Source organism: Suricata suricatta, chromosome 1 (genome assembly GCF_006229205.1).
Source record: "Suricata suricatta isolate VVHF042 chromosome 1, meerkat_22Aug2017_6uvM2_HiC, whole genome shotgun sequence".
NCBI classification, from domain to species: Eukaryota; Metazoa; Chordata; class Mammalia; order Carnivora; family Herpestidae; genus Suricata; species Suricata suricatta.
The window spans coordinates 192,337,563-192,357,550 of NC_043700.1; the positions used below are offsets into that span (position 1 = coordinate 192,337,563).

General features: G+C 57.7%; 1 protein-coding gene across 1 annotated transcript in view; it reads left to right on the forward strand.

Annotated features, from left to right (window-relative positions):
* Positions 1–19,988, forward strand: part of NOP14 (NOP14 nucleolar protein) — a 22,718-nt gene that overhangs the window by 2,362 nt on the left and 368 nt on the right. Inside the window, exons 2-17 of the mRNA XM_029949368.1 lie at positions 1,414–1,548; positions 2,025–2,166; positions 6,071–6,213; positions 6,670–6,801; positions 7,547–7,669; positions 8,763–8,894; positions 9,659–9,914; positions 10,782–10,912; positions 11,460–11,545; positions 12,523–12,658; positions 14,397–14,498; positions 14,987–15,140; positions 16,739–16,898; positions 18,000–18,147; positions 19,630–19,748; positions 19,830–19,985. Coding sequence (XP_029805228.1) covers positions 1,414–1,548; positions 2,025–2,166; positions 6,071–6,213; positions 6,670–6,801; positions 7,547–7,669; positions 8,763–8,894; positions 9,659–9,914; positions 10,782–10,912; positions 11,460–11,545; positions 12,523–12,658; positions 14,397–14,498; positions 14,987–15,140; positions 16,739–16,898; positions 18,000–18,147; positions 19,630–19,748; positions 19,830–19,985 — 2,255 coding nt within the window. The remainder of the gene's footprint in view (positions 1–1,413; positions 1,549–2,024; positions 2,167–6,070; positions 6,214–6,669; positions 6,802–7,546; positions 7,670–8,762; positions 8,895–9,658; positions 9,915–10,781; positions 10,913–11,459; positions 11,546–12,522; positions 12,659–14,396; positions 14,499–14,986; positions 15,141–16,738; positions 16,899–17,999; positions 18,148–19,629; positions 19,749–19,829; positions 19,986–19,988) is intronic.

Here is a 19,988-nt window from a genome sequence, read left to right on the forward strand (position 1 = left end):
TTCCTTGTTCACATTCTGTCTCTCTCTCTCTCTCAAAAATCAATAAACATCAAAAAAAATACAAAAAAAAAAAGAAACTTCATCATAGCGGGAGTCACATGCGAGCTCAAAAGGGTGAGCAGAATGTTACAGGTGGGGATGAAGGCACGTTGTCCCCTGTCGTCCCCTGTTGTGGACAGTGCTGTGCAGCATGGGGAGGAAGAGCTCAGAGCTGTCCCAAGGGCACTCAGGTCACCCAGGGCAGTTAAAGCTTGATGTGCCGAGGGGGGCGGGGGGGGCAGAGGTGGGGCCTGAGTCTTTTCAGGGAGGGTCCTTTGGGAGTAAACTCGCTGTCCCATGTGCTCGCTCTCTGGTCAGTGGCAGCGCTTTGGGCAGCACCTGCGTGCGGTCCCAGTGCCCTCTCGTAGCTGTGCCTCACCTTCCTCATTTCTCACAGAACTTTGAAATAAGCAGAGTTCATACTTCCACAATCCCTCACAACAGAATGGGCGTTGTGCTAAGGAGTCCATATTGAATCCTCACTGTCAGCCTTGTGAGGGAAGTACTGGTATTATCCCTATTTATATGTGAGGAACCTGAGAGAAGATCAGTTCCAGAACTTTCTTCAGGTGAGGCCGAAACCCAGACTTGAATGTGACACATAGCACTTACTGCACCCGGCTGTCCTGAGCCATCCCGTGTTAACTCTTGGGCTCCCATTCCGACAGCCCGAGGCGAGTCCTCCCGTGGCTTCACCTTGCGGACAGAGCGGTTAGGTGCCTCGGAGTCTGCGGGTAGGGTTTAGGGTCACAAATAATGTTTACCAAGCAGACAGCGGACAGATGTACGGATCTGGAATCCAAGAGTAACGAGCACTGACCGAGTATATGAATAAAGGCATGTGTGTCCAGAGAGAAAACCGGCCTTCCTTTACGGGTGTTTGTGGCTGACTGGTCACGGCATTGTAGTTTACGGACACGGCTTCCTCTTTGAGTCATTGTTCCTATTTCCCTTCCTCTCGGCCGGAACCTTAGCTCCTCCAGCTTCGCCCCTGCGGAGCCCCCCCTGCCTGCTCCAGCATTCCTCTTTCTTCTGGTTGCTGTTTTTCTGTAATGTTAGTGTTGGGCGTGCAAGTCCTAAGGCCTGGTCCAGGGACCCCCCTGAGCTCCAGGCAGTCCTCTCGCTGTCTGCATTGGATGGTGGCACCCCAGCTTCCCTCAGTAACCCCCATCAGTCTTCCCAGGTGGTGGGCCAGCCCCTTTATTTGGACTGTTGGTTTCAGTGGTCTAAGGCATACAGAAAGACCAGGTGGCATTGGAACCATCCTGTGTCCCCTTGGAGGAACATTTCCCCTTTAGGGGCCAAGATCACCAAGCTGTCAGGGCTCCGAGTTGCCGGGACCGGTGTGAGATTTTTCTATGGTCTGTTTTCCAGCGTACCCAGACGTTACTAAAGGAATACAAGGAGAGGGATAAGTCCAATGTATTCACAGATAAGCGTTTTGGGGAATACAGTAGCAGCATGAGCCCCGAGGAAAAGATGATGAAGCGGTTTGCGCTGGAACAGCAGGTACGCAAGACGACGGGAGGGGGGTCCACGCTGCAGACTGAACAAGAGTCCAGCGCCGGGAGAAGGCGGCTGCCCCGCCCCGGTCGTTCCCTTACCCTTGTGTGGACGCCGCGCACAGGGTGCAAATCCAGTACCACGGCCGCTGGGGAAGCAGCGTTTCGCAAACGCCAGCTGGGTGGGCGAGGACTGAACCAGGACTCGCGGCGGGATGTGTCTGGTGTTCTTGACCCAGGGACGTGCGGCCTGGCTGGCGGGGCGCCGGCGGGCTGTGGCCTGGCCTGATGTACTGGCGGCTGAGCTGGCCCGCTGGTTCAGCTGCAGGCCGGTGCCGCCGAGCGCTGAATCACTGCCACGTGACCAGCATACACCGGGAACGGCTCGCCTACGTTGTCACATGTGCACACTGGGGATATAACTGGGTTTTGTTATTCAGTGGTGAGGAACTTTAGGAAACTGATCTTTTTTTTCTTCGACAGCGACAACATGAAAAGAAAAGCATCTACAACCTAAATGAAGATGAAGAATTAACTCATTACGGCCAGTCTTTGGCAGACATTGAAAAACATAATGACATCGTCGATAGTGACAGTGACACTGAGGACCGAGGGACGCTGTCTGGTAAGGGCCGGGAGCGGGGGCCGGCCTGCTCATCGTTACTTTTCTCCTGCCCTTCTTGGAGACTAGGAGAATGTGGGGCACAAGTGTCACATCACTAGCCGCTCAGGAAGTTGTACATGCAACAGGGTCTTTGTGCTTCTTTTGTCACTACGTCCAGAAGGTGCATACGTACATAGATAAAGGCCTTTGTAGGCTGAGAAAGCACTTCCATACCCCTTAATTTGAACTTCACCCTACCTCATTTTACCCATAGCTCAGAGTAACAAGGTGGTTGGGGTGACCCATGGGTCAGAGCCGTGAGCCGTGGGCAGAACCCACCTCGCTGACTCTGTGCACTAACCCACACTGCATTCTACCACTGTCTGGCCAGTTTCGTCTGAATGTTAGTAGTAACGGTGTTTACTTGGTTCTTTTAGTCTTTATTACCATGAAACCGATTATGGGAGTTTGGGGAGCAGATGATATGGGCTTCTTATTTTTAGATGGTAACAAAGCAGATCAAATTTAGTGTCAGGGCAGCTGGGTGACTCAGTGGGTTAAGTGTCGGACTCTTGATTTTGAGTCTGGTATGATTCACAGTTTGTGGGATTGGGCCCCACTTTGGGCTCTGGACTGACAGCACAGAGCCTGCTTGGGATTCTGTCTCTACCTCTCTCTCTGCCCCTCTCCTGCTTATGTGTGTGCATGCACGTGCACCTTCTCTAAAATAGTAAACTAAAAAAAAAAGTTAGTGTGCCATTTTCCAACATCTTCAGAAAGATGCAAAAACTACAACTGACTTAAAGCTTTTGTCTTTATAGCGTGTAGAAAGCTAAGGCATGAAAGCCATGATTGCCCTTTGAAATTTGGATAATCCTGGGGTCAGAAGGCTTAGGACACAGGGCAGTTCGTGGATCTGCTTCCTGGCACTGCGGGTGGGGCCACAGCGCTGCTGAGGCCCCATGGCTGTAGGCTAGTTTTGTCCTCTGTGCCTTTCTCTGCGTGCTTCTCGTTGTTCCGAGATTTTCTGTGCATGCTTAAATGTTAAACACGGTCACTTAGCTGGGCCTAACTCACTGGTAAAGAGAAGCGCTTGGTACCTTTGTGTTTCCAGCCTGGTCTTCACAAGCCGAGTGGCCTTGGCCTTGTTGGCACAAGAGGCTGTGATGCTTGGGTGACTGGAGGAGAAGCGGATTCCTTGTCTTCCTGGGGTTGGGTCCTAGGGGCTTGGCCGTTCGTTAGGGATTTCCTGGCCTCCTGTGATTTTGGTTAGAAGCTCATCAAAACCCAGGTAGTTTAGAAAAGAAAAGCTCTTCTATTTGAAAATATGTATACTTACTATAACTTTACAAATGAATCGCTAGGAAAGACGTTCTGTTTTGTCCAGCTGCTGATGAGGTGCACTCTCCTACATTAGGAGGGGGTCGCCCTGCAGGCCAGCCCTGCGGAGCGGTTCCTGCTTGTGCCGGGCCTCGCTCGGGCACATGCCTGGGGCCGCGCAGCCACAGAGCTAGGCCTCAGATCCCTCTGGGTCTAGACTGGAACCATGGTGTTATTCTCTATCAATTATGGAAACAAGTACTTGACATACTATAAACTATCATTAGGTTTCAGAATAAATATCTAAAAAGCTTTTAATTAAATCCTAACATAAGTACTCTGGAAGATTTTTTTTTTCTGAAACTGAATTTGTTTGTTTAATGTTTATTTATTTTGAGAGACTGTGTGCATGCAGGGGAGGGTCAGAGAGAGAATCCCAAGCTGACTCTGCACTATCAGCACAGAGCCTGACTTGGGGCTAGATCTCAACCGTGAGATCATGACCTGAGCTGAAATCGAGAGTCAAACACTTAACTGACCGAGCTCCTAAGTGCCCCATGACTGAATTTCTTATGTATTACCACCTTCTTAGTGGTTTGTAAATTTTTATTTTCAGAAGATAGTGTAAACAATCTTGAATTACTAAAATACTAAATAGTGTTTTCGGATAAATTAAAGTTTCCAGGAAGCAGAGGAATCGTTCATTTAATAAACACTGGCTTGTGCAGCAGGCACTGTTCTTGGTGCTGTAAGAACGGCGTGAGTAAACCTCTTGCAGCTGCCGAATGACTGGGGAGACCGACAGTAAATAAAAGACCTCGCTGGACTGTGTGGGAGAGCTGAAGGCGCAGAGCTGGAGGCTGAAAACAGACTAAGTTCCAGGCTGGCACGGGCCAATCAGGTAGTCTGGATTTTAGCCTCACCCAGAAGGAAGGCGGTGATCACAGAAAGACTCAGGGGCAGGTGTGGCCAGGAACCCCTGCCCCAGGTGGGAGTGTGCCTGGAGCGAGGGCTGGTGACAGGCAGGTAGACCGGAGCTGGAAGGCCACAAGAAAGATTTTGGCTTTTACGAGGACCTACAGCCATCAGAGGGCGTAGAGCTGGAAGTGCACGGTCTGTAGGGCAGGGCCAGGATTGCTGGACGGCTTAGAGGGGTTCGGGGAGTCCCAGGGGTTCAGCCTGAGCACCTGTTAAGGTGGGGCTGCCCGACACTGGGACACGGACCGGCTTCAGGCGGTTTGAAGTGCTCTTAGACACCCCGGGAGGCCCAGCCTGAGGGGTGAGGAAAAGAGCAGATGGGGCATCCTGGAGCTTGCTGGAAGCCATGCAGAGAAAGCCTTGCCAGGAGAGAGCAGTGAGGGTGCCAAGCCCCTGGCGGTAGGAACAGTGAGAACGGGTGAGCCCACCTCGGTGGGGAGGCAGGAAGCCAAGGGCAGTGATGGAAGAGCCCGGGCAAGCCATGACTAAAGGGCCCAGGGGCAGAGCGGGGTCAGGGTGGAAGGAGCACTTCAACGGGAGAGAAATCAGATAATGGCCCAATAGAATGAGAAAATTTGATTTGGGACAAGGGTGCCTGAATTGCTCGGGTCGTGTCCTTGAGGAGCTGGGAAGGGATGGCCTGGCCACTTGTGCAGTGGTTGAGGGGCAGAGGGTGAGCCCCAATGCCACTCTCTGGCTGAGGGGGTGAGGCTTCTAGTTTTCTCGGCTGAGAGCGGGTGGGAGTGGAGCCCCAGCCCTGGTGAGTGGGCTGCGGGCACTGACCTGACGTCACTGAGCAGCAGCCTCCAGAGCCCGGCTGGAGTTGGTGGGGTTACGTACAGCATGCTTGCTTCCTGCACACACGTCCCCCCGCACGGCTGTGGCAGGCAGCAGGTGCGGGGTGCCATCTCGGCAGGTGGCAGAAGCTCCTGCATGGCTGTGGCAGGGAGCAGGTGCAGGGCGCCATCTCAACTGGTGGCGGCCAGGTTAACAGGAGGGTGGGGGGCTGAGGCCGCCAGCGGTGTGGGACCGTGGGCCCTGCTGGGGAAAGCAGCCTAGTCGTTCTGTTCCTGTTACTGGAAGGGGATTGAGTCTCCATGTTCTCATCTGAGATACTGGGTTTTTAAGGATTCTTTCTGTTCCGAAGGTGATGATTCCCACAGTAAGTGCCCTGGCACCTGGGGCCGGCTGGACATCAGTGGCTTACGCTGCCAGTCAGGTTCCTGACCTCGGGACTTAACTTCCGAGTCCCTGCCCAAGAAGGTGTGAAGAGTGCGTATTCTCACGCAGCCTGAGCCTGGACTTCCCTCCTAAGACTCAGAGCTCCGCTCATTTACCTGGATTGGCTGGTCTTTCATGAGACTTGATTGCAGTTAGCAAGTATATCTTGGGGGTCTGCAGCCATCAGCTCATGGTCAGGTGGTGGTTTGTGTCTGGGTTTTCTCAGAGCGGCTCGTTGTGGGTGATCCTCAGGTGCCATGGTGCCTGTGGTCTCGTGCAGCCGCTGTGTGTGACACCGGCCTGGTTCTCCAGACCACACTCGGGTCGGCGCTGGTGGCCCTGCAGGAAGTGGGTCCTGCGCCAGCACCCGGGCTTCGCAGACGTGTCTTCTGTTCTTTGTCCCCAGCCGAGCTGACCGCCACCCATTTTGGAGGCGGTGGCATGCTCCTTCACAAGAGGACCGCCCAGCAGCAAGGCGAGGAGGGGGAGAGACCTCGGTCACGCAAAGACCTGATTGAAGAGCTCATCGCAAAGTCCAAACAGGAGAAGGTGCGTGAGCGCACTCCATGGGGCCTCCGTCACCAGAGACGCTCACAAAACGCTCGGGGCCTTTTTTCCATGTGCATTTTTAGGCTGTATTTAATATTTTCTGTGTACTTACGCACTGATTTTGTGTAGGAATATTTTAAGTTTCACCATGTGTATACTTCTCGTGGCCTGCTGTGTCTCGGGGAGGAGTGGTTTTTGGCGGCTGGGTTTTGTGTTTTGACATTGTTTTGCATGGTTTTACTGCCAGCCGACTGCTCAGTGCGTCTTGAAGAATAATTTATGGCAGGAAATTACTTCTGTGAGATGAGGTTTTGTAGCTTTGCTTTTACAATACTCATCTCTCGTGGTCTCTCTCCTGCTGACACATCAGGTGTTGGTTGACTCTGCGTCGAGTGTGGCCTGGACGCTGATGCGGGCCAGCAGCAGTGTCATGCGCTGTGTCTGTTCTTTCCCCAGAGGGAGAGGCAAGCCCAGCGGGAAGACGCCCTGGAGCTCACAGAGAAGCTGGACCAGGACTGGAAAGAGATCCAGACTCTGCTCGCACACAGAACCCCCAAGTCTGACAAGGACCAAAAGGAGAAGCCCAAGGTGGGAACTGAGTTGACTGACCTTTCTCTGGGCAAAGGTGGAGGCCGGGGTCTCCTCTGGCCTGTTCCTCACATCGGCAATGTTTCCTTTTAGTTCTAGGCCCTCCTGTGGGCGGGAGCTTCTCTGACACATAGAATGTCAGCGGGGAAAGAGACAAAAAGTGACTTCCTGTCTACTCCTGAATAATTAAGCTAAAGAAGATGTTTGTCTTTTTGGTACGAGGCCTTTCGGCCTCTTCAGATGGGGTTTGACTCTTCCTGTTACACAGTGGCTGTCATATACAGTTACTTAGTTTTCCCTCCAAACAGGATATGGTTTCTCCCACGTTTTTTTTAGTCTGAATTGTTGGAAAAGCTGCATCCGCATGATTGGTTGTCTTCTAGGAAATACCTAGGCTTTCACCAGATGACCTTGCTGTGTGGCCAGTGTCCACCTTTGTGAGCCCCTCTCACTGTGGCTGCTGCCTTTACCCAGCTCGCGCTTTGTGGGCTTAATGCCTAATGAGCAGCGGTTAGTTTTATTAAAGCAGGTGTAGTTTGCGAAGAACTCCCAGGAGGGAGAAATCCTATGTATCTTCACTTGAAGTGTCCTCAAGACTGACTCGAACAGCTTTCTTTCAAGAAGAAAAGACTTAGCTGTGGTTTGGCCTCACCCACCATGGCGTCCAGGGATTGCTGGAGATGCAGGAAGCAAAACAAAACAACAGCAACAACTCCAAATGAAAAGTTTCTTCTTTCTGCCCTAGCCTGACGCATACGACATGGTGGTCCGGGAGCTCGGCTTTGAAATGAAGGTGCAGCCCTCCGACAGGATGAAGACGGAGCAGGAGCTCGCACGGGAGGAGCAGGAGCGGCTGGAGCGGCTGGAGGTGCAGCTGTGACCCGGCCCCCCCCCCCCCCCCCCCCCCCCCCCCCCCCCGGGCCAAGCAGGGGCCTTTCCTCCGCCCTCTGGGAGGAGGGCCCAGATGCAGTGTTTCATCAAAGGACTCCTCTTAGCCTCCTCGGAGTTAATGTTTATTTTACTATAAATACCCCTTTTTTATTGTAAAAGAAAGAAAATGCAGATAATAATACTCAAATACACCAAATAAACAGTGAATATTTGCTCTAATCCATATACCTCAAAGCAGCTGCTAACAACATAATGCACTGCTTTCTCTTTTTTCTTTGTGCCTTAAAGAAGGCTTTTAAAATTTCATACATTAAAACAAAAATCAGGACACCTGGGTGGCCCCGTTAGGCATCTGACTTCAGCTCAGGTCACGAACTCACAGTTCATGAGTTTGTGCTCCGCGTTGGGCGGATCCTCCGTCCCCCCTTTTCTCTCTGACCCTCCCCCTCTCGCTCTGAAGGATAAACACCGGGGGCTCCTGGGTGACTCGGCTGGTTGAACGTCCGACTTCAGCTCGGGTTATGGTCTCACAGTTTGTGAGTTTACCCTCCACATCGGGCTCGATGCCGTCAGCACACAGCTCGCTCCAGATCCTCGGTCCCTCCCCTGCTTGTGCTTTCTCAAAAATAAAAAACATTTTTAAATACTAAATTAGCAAACATGTTAATAACTATGTGAAGGCTGGCCCACTGTTTTGTGTGTGGTCACGTCACGAGCCGCCTCTGTCGGCTGTGTATTTCCAGCCAGCGGAGTGGTTGGGCCCCTGGCCTGGCCGCACAGACCGCACGGAGAGGTGCCCGCCCTCCCCTGGGGCTGTGCACTGCGGCGTCCCGTAACGGGCTTGCCTTCATGGTGACTAGAACATTCTTGCTCCACAGTGTTCATTTTCATTTCTGTGCAGAAGTCTTCTGCTTGACGCCCACCTGGCGCCGGCACGTTAGAAAGAAGACGGCGGGCTCCAAGCCGCTGCCCCAGGGTCCGCGGCCTGCGGGAGGGCAGGGACGGCGTGCCTCCTGCCCGCCAGCTCCGTGAGCCCAGCAGACAGCTTTGCTTGCTTTCTCCCCGCTCAGGCTGCGAGGCTGCGGAGAATGCTCGGAAAAGACGAGGGTGGTGATACTAAAAAACCAACACACCAGTCGGCGGATGACTTAAGTGATGGCTTTGTTCTGGACAAAGACGACAGGCGCTTGCTTTCCTACAAAGTAAGTGTTTGCCTCTGCTGCTGGCCTGCTCTTTGAATTCAGAAACACAGCTTCCGGTGTCTCGTTTAATGGGTTTATCATGGGTGGAAAGCATCAGTCTCCGAGAACACTCAGCGCTCTATATCTGGGTGTCCCTGGCGGGTCAGGTGCCGGCCTGGCAGCAGGCTGGCTGCCCGGAGGAGGGCACGTTGGCCCCTGCTGTGCGTTGTCGGTGTCGGCCACTGCGGCTTATGAGGATTAGCACTGCTGTGGAGGGAGTGGGGTCAAATCATCGAGTGTCTGAGACTGGTAGTGTTTAGTTCACAAAGTCTGTACGGTCTACACCCTTTCCCGTTAGAGCAAATCAGTCAGGATTCAGGGCGGGAATATAGACGCAGAGTTTCGAGCAGAAGAGGATCCGAGGCAGGAAAGGGAGCGCTCACAGAACACCAGACTGTTCGGTAGGAGGGCACAGTCAGGGATCACCCCCAGGCATTGGGGTCCTGCCACCCCCAGGTGCTGCCCAAATGTCAGGAAGCCCCTGCTGACCAGCCGGCCCCCAGCCCCAGAGCCAGTGGTGAGGCGCCGCAGACGCGGCCACCGGAGCCTGTGGCTGCCGGGGCGCCCTCCCACCTTGCTGCTCGTGGCAGAAGCTACCAGCCGCCCGGAGCCCTGGCCCCCAGCGTTCAGGAGTGGGCCCAGCCGGTGCCCGAGGGTGGGTGCTCTGACGTGGCCCCTGGACGCGGCGTGGTGAGGCCTGCGGTCCCCGGTCTGTTCCACTCTAGGACGGAAAGGTGAACTTCGAGGAAGAGCACAGCCGGGGAGCCAGTGACGACGAGCACGCAGACGAGCCAGGGGCAGACCCGGGCGAGGACGACTCCGAGGAGAGCAGCGGCTCCGATGGGCACTCGGACCTGGAATCGGATGTGGAGAGCGAGGAGGAGAGTGGGCGTGTGGACGAGGACAGAGGGGCCCGGTGGGACAGCGAGGGTCCCAGAGCCCGAGGTGCTGCCGGGGCAGAGCTGCCCTATACCTTTCCAGGTAGACCGATCGCTGGGTCTTCCTCCGTCTTGGGGTGGCCTCTGTGTCCGGGCGAGAAGTCTGCCTCGCTGGGGCTGTGTCTGTGGAGTGGGGACCAAGGGAACCCTTCTGGGCGCACCGGCACCTGCCCACCTGTAAAGTCTTGGCTTTGGTGTCCGGGCCTTGTGGTGTGACTGCAGTCGGTGTCGAGGGCCCACAGCTGGGTGGAGACGCCACACGACTTTCCTTAGAAGGTCGTAGTGCTCCGTCCACGGCCAGCCTTCCGTAGTGGAATCGTGGCCGCCCCGGAGAGCCAGGGCACGGCCCAGGGCCTGGGGAGTCGCTTGTAAGGGGAGGCGTCCTGCATTCAGACCTGGGCAGTCACGTGGCCACGTGTCCTCCCAGAGGAAACTCGGTGTGTCGTGTTGTGTAGTTTGCAGAGCCCTTCAGTTCTGGTGAGCAGTCCCAGGCTGTCCCGGGATGTGCGGTCACTCCCAGATGGGACACGGGTGGGCGAGGCCTGCGGTCAGTGGGAGTCTGGGGTCGCGGTGACACTCTGCTCACCGGCGTCATCCATCTCGTCCTGAGCCCGTCTGGACACCAGGGCCAGCGCCAGCCGCCTGAGCTTCCGTGCGTGGTGTCCTCGCCTCCTCGGGGCTGTTCTCGGGACCTGGGCCCTGACCGCAGCCACCCCACCTACCCTCAGCCCAGGGCACTCGGAGCACATTGTAGATGTACCAGAGGTGGCTGGGGTGGGAGGTGACAAAGTACACGTGAACTTGTGTCTTGGGGAAGTTTGATCACATATGTTCCTTTCTGTTTTTAACCTCCATGTTATCACAAACGTCTCACTTTAAGTAGTAAATGTGGCACATGTGTTGTCAATAGCCCCCGAGTCCTACGAGGAGCTGAAGTCCTTACTATCGGGGAAGTCGACGGAAGAGCAGCTCTTGGTGGTGGAGAGAATTAAGGCCTGCAACCATCCCAGCCTCGCAGTGGGAAACAAAGCAAAATTAGAAGTAGGTGTTAGAACGCTCTGTGTCAGAACGCTGACCGTCACCAGGTGGGCGTCCCTCGTGGCCCCGAGCAGCCCGCGGTGACCACTGCGGGGTCGGGGCAGGCCGTGGGCCAGCCCTGCCCCAGGCCACCGCTGGCGCCCCCACAGGCCGGGGAGGAGGCGCTGCTGCCCTCCGCCTACGGGCAAGGACGCTCGGGCTCCGGGAGTGGCTCACGCGGCCACCAGCTGGCAAAGCTGGACTCTGGGTAATTGGACGGCGCCGTGCCTTTACAGAACGGGGCTCGGGGCTGGGTGCCTTCTTGGTCGCTCTTCAGACCCGGGTGTTGTCACCGTGCTGCCCGAGCGCACCCCTCAGCCCGCAGCCTCCTGCTCACCTGCTCTCCTAGCGTCCGACAGGCTTCTCAGCCCGCGTTCGGTCAGCGGCCCCCGTCACCGTCCTGAGGCGTGTGCTCACACGTGTTAGCCGGAGCTTGGGGACAGGCCTTGTGTGCCTGTGGTTTTTATTCTGGGGGTGAGCATTGAACTCTGTTCCCAATCTCTTCCTGCAGAAACTCTTTGGCTTCCTTCTGGAATACGTTGGAGATTTGGCTACAAGCAACCCACCAGACCTCAGAGTGATTGATAAACTGGTTGTGTAAGTGCAGATGGTGGTGAGCTGGGCTGGGGGTGGCGTTGAACAACCTTTATCCCATTTACAGCCACAAAAATACACCTTGGAGTCCCTCAGGTTGCCCCTGGCAACCACAGCCTGCACCCGCCACAGCGGTTTCAGTGCTGACGCGCCCTGTGCATGGCGTCCACGCTGCTCCTGGCACCGTGCAGAGCGAGGCGGTAACTACAGACAGGCTGACTCTGAGGCACTTGAACACATCAAACTGGTTCGTGTTTGAAGGTTAACTTTCTGTTCGTTCACCAATAAAACGCCAGGCTCTGCTTGGACGGGTGACAGGCGTCGGGGACGCAGGGCAGACTCCCATCGTGCCGTCCAAGGGCCCGCCCGCCCCGGGTCCACACCTCAGCGGAGCCTGATAGGCTTGTGCTGTGGGCGCCGGGGACCAGTCCCTGTGGTCTGCCCGTCCTGGCCCGCCCAGCCACGGCTAGAGCCCTCGCTGCACTAGGACCCCCGTGAAAGCAGACGCTGGAGTGCAGCCTCCGGGCCAGGCCGTCTGGAGGGAGGTGCAGGGAGGGACGGTTAGCTTGAGCAGCTTACGAGTGCCCCTCTGGGGCCAGCCACGCGCTGCGCATTGCCGCCGCCCCAGCACAGCTGGGCTCCTGAGGACCCGGTGGGTCTCTGTGGACAGCACCTTGGGACGGTCCGCTGAGTCCAGCACGGAGGGTTTGCCCCAGTGGGATTACCCTTCCGCTACCATTGCTGTGAAAGTCAGCACGTCCTAAGAGACGGCAGAAGCAGGTAGACCGTTATAAAACAAGCCCCAGGCCGCCAAGGACGCCGGGCAGGTCTGTGAGAGGGAAAGCGGGTCCTTCCGCGGGCTTCCGGTGCCTGCCTGCTCCGCAGTCCGCCCGTGACCTCACAGGGAAGAGGTGGCCGTGGCGTTTGGGGCTTTTGTTCTCTGGAGTCATTTTCCCCTGACCTGTGTTTCTGATTAACAGGCAGTTATATAATCTTTGTCAAATGTTTCCTGACTCTGCGAGCAACTGCATGCAGTTTGTCCTCCGAGATGCCATGCACGAGATGGAAGGCGCGATTGAGGCCAGAGGCCGGGTGGCGTTCCCGGGCCTGGACGTGGTGAGCCAGGGCGCGGTCCGAGCTCTCGGCCCCGGGGAGGGCCGACTGTGGACAGCGTGTGTAGTGGGACGGGTTTGCCGGACCTCGAGCTTCCAGACTGGTCTGGAGAACGGGCTGGGACAAGGCGGGAAGGAGTGTGTATTCCTTAACCAGAACTACAGTGTGCTTCATCAGAGAGGGTGTGGTTTGATCACACACGACCAGGGCTGTGCACGGCCTTGGTGGCAGAGAGGAACGAGTGTGTTGACTGAGGGCCCGAGCCCTTGTGCTGGCACCGCCCTGTCCTGGGGCCTGCTCCCTGGGGCACCTGCGTGACCCTCGAGGTTCTCTCTGACGGTCCCGTAACAGCTGCGGGCTGCCTTGTCAGCTTCGGTGACTTTGAGGAAGGACTTGCTAAGTCTGTCCCGTATCCTAGGCGCGTCTGTGGAAATGAAGTCACAGTGACGCACAGAAGTACAAGGTGTACGTGCCTGGTTCAAAGCCCCACCGGGGTCTGAGCCGGTGTCCACTCGTCGTTGCCGTGACTTCCTCCTCTGGGCCTCGGCTCTTAGCAGACTCCCGTTTAACTGCCAACTGGTGGCCGAGGAGATGTGGCCTGGGGACCGTGCAGCGGGCCGTTGCAGGCGCCTGGGCTCCATCCCCGTTTCTCAGATGAGCTGTTTGTCCTTGTCTGGATGCCGGGATGACGGTGCAGTCACCCGCCCTAGAGGCCCGATGTGAGGACTCGTGACCTAACACGAGGCGTGGCTGCATCACTGCCTGGATGCAGTGGTCACAACGCCAGGGCCATCGACCGTCATGACTGCTCCTTTAGCGACACCCATGGCCCGCTGCTGGCGGGGCGAGGAGGTGGGGCCGGGGTGCTGGGGGGAGCCCAGCCCCGCCTCTGCCTCCGCGTGTCCTGTGTTGGCTGGCGTCCCTGTCAGCATGAGGGCGAGGGCCCTGCGGAGGCCCTGCAGGGAGGAGAGGGGGGGTCTCGGGGTGGCCTGACATTTTCAGAGTGACCCACTCCTGGGTGTTTGGGGAGGTTTCTTGGTGCCTTTGGACAACACGAACGGTCTGCAGATTCAACGCTTCTCTGCTTTGATCCGTGAGCCAGCCTCTCTCGTGTCTCCCGGGTCAGTAGCCTGTGGGAGTGCCCGGCCCAGTTAGTCCCCAAGAAGTAACTGCTTCTGGTTATTGCCCTCCTCCTGCCGCCTCTGGGGCCGCCGTCACTGCCTGCAGCCGTCTGTCTCGGTCGCGTCCCCAGAGCCACTGCTCACGCCCAGGTTCTCAGGGCCGGGCAGAGCCTGGCGCAGCAGGCTCCGCGCCTTTGTTTCTCCTCTTCCCGGCCGGCTCCGGGGCCCCGAGCCCCGACGGCAGCCTCGCCGCTTTTCTCTACCCAACCGTCGTGTGCAGTCTGTGGCGTAGCTTTAGCGCCCGTGGCTCCCGCTGCGGGTCGAGCCGAGGGCGTGCCCAGGCGCTGTTCGGTGAGCAGCCGTGTTTGTCGGGCTGTCGGTGTGCCAGTCAGCACTTAGCGGCCGCCCCAGGGGGGCGGGTGCGTGCCGGCATGTCAGGGGCACCGCCCTGGCCGCCAGACGGCGGCGGAGATGGGGCGTCTGGTGGGACACCTGCAGGCGCCCCGCCGCCCTTTACCGGGAAAGTCAGAGCCCCGTTTGCCGTCAGGCCCGTCCTAAAGGTCACATTTCAATTTCACTTTACTGTCTTTAATCCTCGTGGTGACACTTTTGTCTTTTAGCTCATCTATTTGAAAATTGCTGGGATGTTGTTTCCGACCTCCGACTTCCGGCACCCTGTCGTGACGCCTGCACTCATGTGCATGAGCCAGCTGCTCACCAAGGTGCGCTCTCCGGCCCCCTCGGCGCCAGGCGTGTGACCTTCAGGGCCACACGGAGGGACGGGCACTGGCGGGGGGGCCCGTGGAGGCTGTGGAGACGACCAGTCGGAATCTCTGAGGCCAGAAGTGGCCCCAGACGTGGTTACAGAGGATGTGACATCAGATAAGACGAGTTCATGGCGAAGGCATCAGGCCTGACGTGGGGTTCTGTTCCCCTTTTGGCCTAAAAAAAGCCCACATAGTCGCGTTTTCCTTGGTCTAGCCCGTGGCTGGTCACTAACAGCGCTACTTGCGGTTGTGGCTGCTCTTGGGAAGGGAGAGCACGAGGGGCCCCTCCCCCGAGCACAGCGCCCCGAGGGGCACGCGCACGCACCTCCGTGCAGGCGAGGCTCCGGGGCCGCATGTCCCACCCAGGAAGCCAGGGTGCGTGCCTGGTGCAGACTTTGGAGCATCGTCCCCGACGGCTGACCGTGCCCTGTGCCCCGCGCCAGTGCCCCGTGCTGTCCCTCCAAGACGCCGTGAAGGGCCTGTTCGTGTGCTGCGTGGCCCTGGACTACGTGCGCCTGTCTCAGAGGTTCGTCCCGGAGCTCGTGAACTTCCTCCTCGGGATCCTCCACGTCGCAACTCCTAACAGGCAAGGCCAAGGTGAGCTGGTGGGAGGAGCCTTTTCAAGTTCATTACACTTCATCCTTTTTGAGGACTTGTAAAAGGAGTTCACACTCACCGTAGAGGGTGTGGGACGCGGAGACAGAACGACCAAACCATCTGGGGCCCTGCCTTTCCCACCCCCCTTTTTTTAAATACTTATTTCTGGGCAGGAGGGAGCGTGGCTGTGTGGACACACTGCCCCTGATTGAGTCGGGGCCTGCTTTCTGTGTCCACCGCGGCGGCCACACCCCCAAGCCTGGACGGTGGCGTGCTGAGTGTGACGTGCAGCCCGGACGACCACACTTCCTGTCAAAAATACATAAGACAGCTCAGGTTCTTTTAGATTGATTATGTGTTGAAGTAACGTTTTAACATTTTGGGTTAAATGAATACATCGTGAAGATCTGTGTTTTCAGCACTTTCTCTGTGCAACAAGAACACCTCACTTGCTTTACGAGGCTCAGGGCGTCTTTCCAGCACCTCAGCCCCGCTCTGTGTCCTTTCTGGTTTCTGCTGCGGGGAAAGCAACATTATAACAGAAGGAGTTGTAGCGTTTGTTGATCTTCCAGACTGTCCCCTACTCTCAGCTCCCTGCCAGCCTCTGGCCGCGCCCAGGACGTGACCACACGCCCTGCTTCCCTTTTGAGCTGTTGAGGGGTCGCTCGGTCTCTGCCCATCACTCTTGTGTGTCCATCGGATCACCTTTCCTGCCCCAGTTGTAGATCGTATTTCAGCGATAAGACGCAGCTCTGATGCCGCCTGCCATGCAGAACACCTTGCCAGTGCTGGGGTGGAGGCGGGGGTGGGGGGAGTTCACACCTGCAGGGGTGTGGCTTAGGGTACCCATAACCCCTCCGTCCAGTAGCCTAAACATGGGGCCTGGCCTGTCCCCTCGTGACCTCATGGTAAAATCTCCCTGCCGGCGCTTTCTGCTCCCTGGTCATACTGACCCCATGCTGCACACTCCCATGCGCCAGGTGTGCTGCTGGGCCCTGGAGAGGTACAGTTGTGCCCTGGGAACCTGCTAGGAGGTGGTCCTAGTCCAAGGTGAAGGCTACAGCCGGACACACTGGATGCTGCGGTGCAAGGAGGCAGCGGGCAGGCTGGCTGTCAGCCCACTTTCCTGTCCCCCTGTGCCCTGCCACTGCCAGCCTTGCTGTGCCAGGAGCCCACCACGCCTGGCAGGTCGTGCCTGCTGCCTCATTGCTCTTCTGGGCAGTGACTGGGTTAAGTTTTCTCCATTGGTGTTTGTCTTCTGCAACAGACATTCTCTGACCTGATTGGTTAACTACCGTCCGCCTGCCGCCCTCCCCCTGCTCTGCTCCTCCTGTGCCCGCCATCATCTCTTTCCGACACGGAGTCTTGTTCACTTCTGTCGTGTGGGTGGTGTCCACTGCCCACCTCCCCGGCGAGGTCAGAGGCCTGGTCTGTCCCCTCATGCACCCCTGTGAAAGCTGCAATCCCACCTGTGCCTGGTAAAAATAGGCTGTGTTTGTCAGAAGTGAATTTTCTATAGGCCTCACCATGTAGAGCCCGCTCTTTGGGCTCAGTCATGCTCAGAGGCCATCTCTGTCCTTGTCCCACTTGGAATTCAGGTTACACTCTGGTGCACCCTTTCAGAGCGTCTGGGAAGAATGCGGAGCTGCTCTTGGTGTCTGATGAAGAGGACACAGCCACGTGGCAGAGGAGAGGCCTCTCCCTCCACTGGGCAAGTGGACTGAAGGCCCAGACTAAGACAGAGGCCAACCATACAAGGTACATGTAGGGCCAGGGGCACCTGGGAGTGCGTGCCTCAGTGCCTGGCCTGGAGCCCGACAGGACCGGGACCCAGCACTCTGAAGACACTGCTGTCCACTCCGCAGAGTCTACAGAAGAGCGGTTAGAGCTAATCAGTTAATTCAGTGAAGGAGCAGAATACAAAGTCAGTAAAAATGTCAGCTGCATTTCTATACACAGTGACCAATTTAAAAGAAAATTAGAAAATTCTACTTGTAATAGTGTCAAAAAGAATAAGATATAGGAATTAACCAAGGAGAGGAATGGCTGTTGAAACTACAAGAGATCGCTAAACAAATGGAAACACATCCCATGTTCATGGATAGGAAGACTTAATCCCCTCCAAATGCTGTCACATTGGCAATTAGGTTTCAACGTGTGAATAGGGGCGGGTCACACACACTGGCTACAGGAGGAGGACCAGGGGGTTTTCTGAGAAGTCTTTATTCTCTGATTTTCTAAATGATGGAGTCTTTGCAGTATACTTTTGTCGTAAAAAAAAAAAAAAATAGGTTTACCATCTTAATCATTTAAAAAGGTTTTTTTTAATTTTGTTTATTTCTGAAAGACAGAGCATTGAGTGGGGGAGGGGCAGAGGGAGAGGGAGGCACAGAATCTGAAGCAGCTCCAGGCTCCGAGCTGTCGGCACAGAGCCTGATTTGGGGCTTGAACTCATGAACTGTGAGATCATGACCTGAGCCAAAGTCAGGCACTTAAACCGACTGAGCCCCCAGGCGCCCTGCTTATTGGCCATTTATATGTCTTTTGTGGATAAATGTCTGCCCTGCCCATGAAAGAAAAAAGAATAGTTTCCCGGGATTTTTAACTTCTGTCTGCTTCACTTTGTAGTTACCTAAAACCTAACACAGAGCCACTCTTTCAACGTTGTCACTGTATTTCCCACAACGGTCCTTTCTGTGCGGGGACGCCGTGAGCTGTCGCCGTCGCTGCCGCTGTGCGGCCCGGGTCAAGGTCTCAGAGTTGAGTGCTGCCAGGGCGGTTGACGGAGGCAGTGACCGACCGGCGTGAGCCGGCTCCCGTCTTGCCTCCCGCCCTGACGACCGGTGTCACCCCTTGCAGACTGTCCTGCCTGGCCGTGTGTCTGGCTCTGGTGAAGCACTGCGCGCTCATGTACGGTTCCCTGCCGTCCTTCCACGAGGTCGTGCGGCCCCTCCGCGCCCTGCTGACGGAACACCTGGCCGCCTGCAGTCACCCCCCGGAGCTCCAGGTGAGGCTCCCCGGCCCTGCCGAGGGTGGGGAGCAGCGCGGGTGGTGTTCTTGTCCCAAGGCCGTGGCTCTAGGAACCCAGGGCACTGACAGAAGGCACTGCACTCCCGCACGGCCTCTGGCTGGGCACCTTGGTCTGCGAGCAGCCCCGCGGTCATGTGCCCTTCAGCCTGGGCAGTGGCTCTGGGCTCCGTGTCCCCCCGGGCCTCACGGGTTTCCTGAAAACAGTCCCGCAGCCCTGGGCACGGTGAGGAAGCCACGAGGGGCTCGTCGGTTTGCCTCCAAAGGCGTCTTCCACAGCCGCCAGGCCTGCGGCACATCCAGTCATGCCTTCAGGAGCCCCCAGACCTGCCTTCCCGGGGCTGCCCCACGCCCCACCCTGTCGTCTCTGGAGCCGCCCGAGCCGGCCACGGGCGTCTGTCCAAGGGGCCACGGGGCCCAGCAGGTGGACGGCGAAGGCAGGACGGCGGTGCGGGAGGCCAGGCGAGCCAGCACGCACCTGTCACCCGCTCGGACCCCCTCATCTGCCCTTCCCCCTGCCCGGAGCACTGTCCCTGGAGACCAGTGGCTCATCCCCTCGAAAACACGTCATGTCATGTCTCTCCCCTGCTAGCACACAGACTGGGTGACGGCGGCGGCTCGGCCGTCCCTTGTTAGGCCCCCTCCGAGCCCAGGCGGCCTGGCACTGCCACGCGAGCCACCTCGCCACGGAGAAGTGGATGAGGCTGAGGCGTCAGCAGCTGGGTTTCTTACCGTGGGTGTGGCTGTCGCTTGTCCTTCAAAGGACTGAGTGGCCCTCTGGTCTGCGGGCCGTGGGCTGACCGAGGGGCCTCGATGGCACCAGCGGACCCCAGGCAGGCCGGCCACACCTCACTGCGGCTCCTGTGGAGGCGGGGCTTTGGGCCTCAGCAGCCGTATTGGCCATGGGGCCAGAGGCCTGAGTTCCAGGACACAGCTCTGTGAGGGGAAAGGAACCGTCAGCCTGCTGGCTTCTAGAAGGTCCCTCGGAAGCCCAGCTCCCTTTTCTAGAAGCCCCATCTGTGGTGGAGGTGCCCTATCTGGTTCTGTAAGGTCGAATCACAAAGTCGGTAGAAGCTAAGTCTCGCCCCACCTGTGGCTCCCTGTTGGCTGCCCTGCAGCCCCGGCCCCCGGGGCAGAGTGAAGGCGGCGCGTCCACAACGCGGGCCACGGGCGCCCGCCGCGAGCGGCTTCTCTGGGGGAGGACATTCCTCTGAAGCCCGGGCTGCTCACTCCGAAATGTGCAAACAAAACGCCTTTATGGGGTCTTGGTGGCTCTTCCGCGCCGCCAGCAGGCGGTGGGGGCCGGCCAGAAGCTGTTCCCGGGGCCCCCACAGCGGGGCCTGCACCCCTTTTCTTAATGGAGGGGGCCGTGAGCCGGAGGAGGGGAGGGCGCAGCAGGGAGGCCGCGTCTCTGTGCGGTTTCCTCCCCGCTGCAGCCCCCGCTCCCCCTGCCGCCTTCCAGGAGCTGGGCCGGAGCGCACTGGCCGCCATGGGGCCGCGGGAGCCGCGCTACCGGCCGCTGATCTGCGAGAAGAGCAGGCCGGTGCCGCTGAAGCTGTTCACGCCCCGGCTGGTCAAAGTGTGCGTAGCCGCGGGCGGGGGCCGGGGTGCGGGAGGGCGGGCCCCGCGCGCACCCCCTTGACGCGGGCTCTCCGCCCTCAGCCTGGAGTTCGGGCGGAAGCAGGGAGGCAGCAGGGAGGAGCAGGAAAGGAAGAGGCTGATCCACAAGCACAAGCGGGAATTCAAAGGCGCCGTCCGGGAGATCCGCAGGGACAACCAGTTCCTGGCCCGCATGCAGCTGGCGGAGACGCTGGAGCGGTG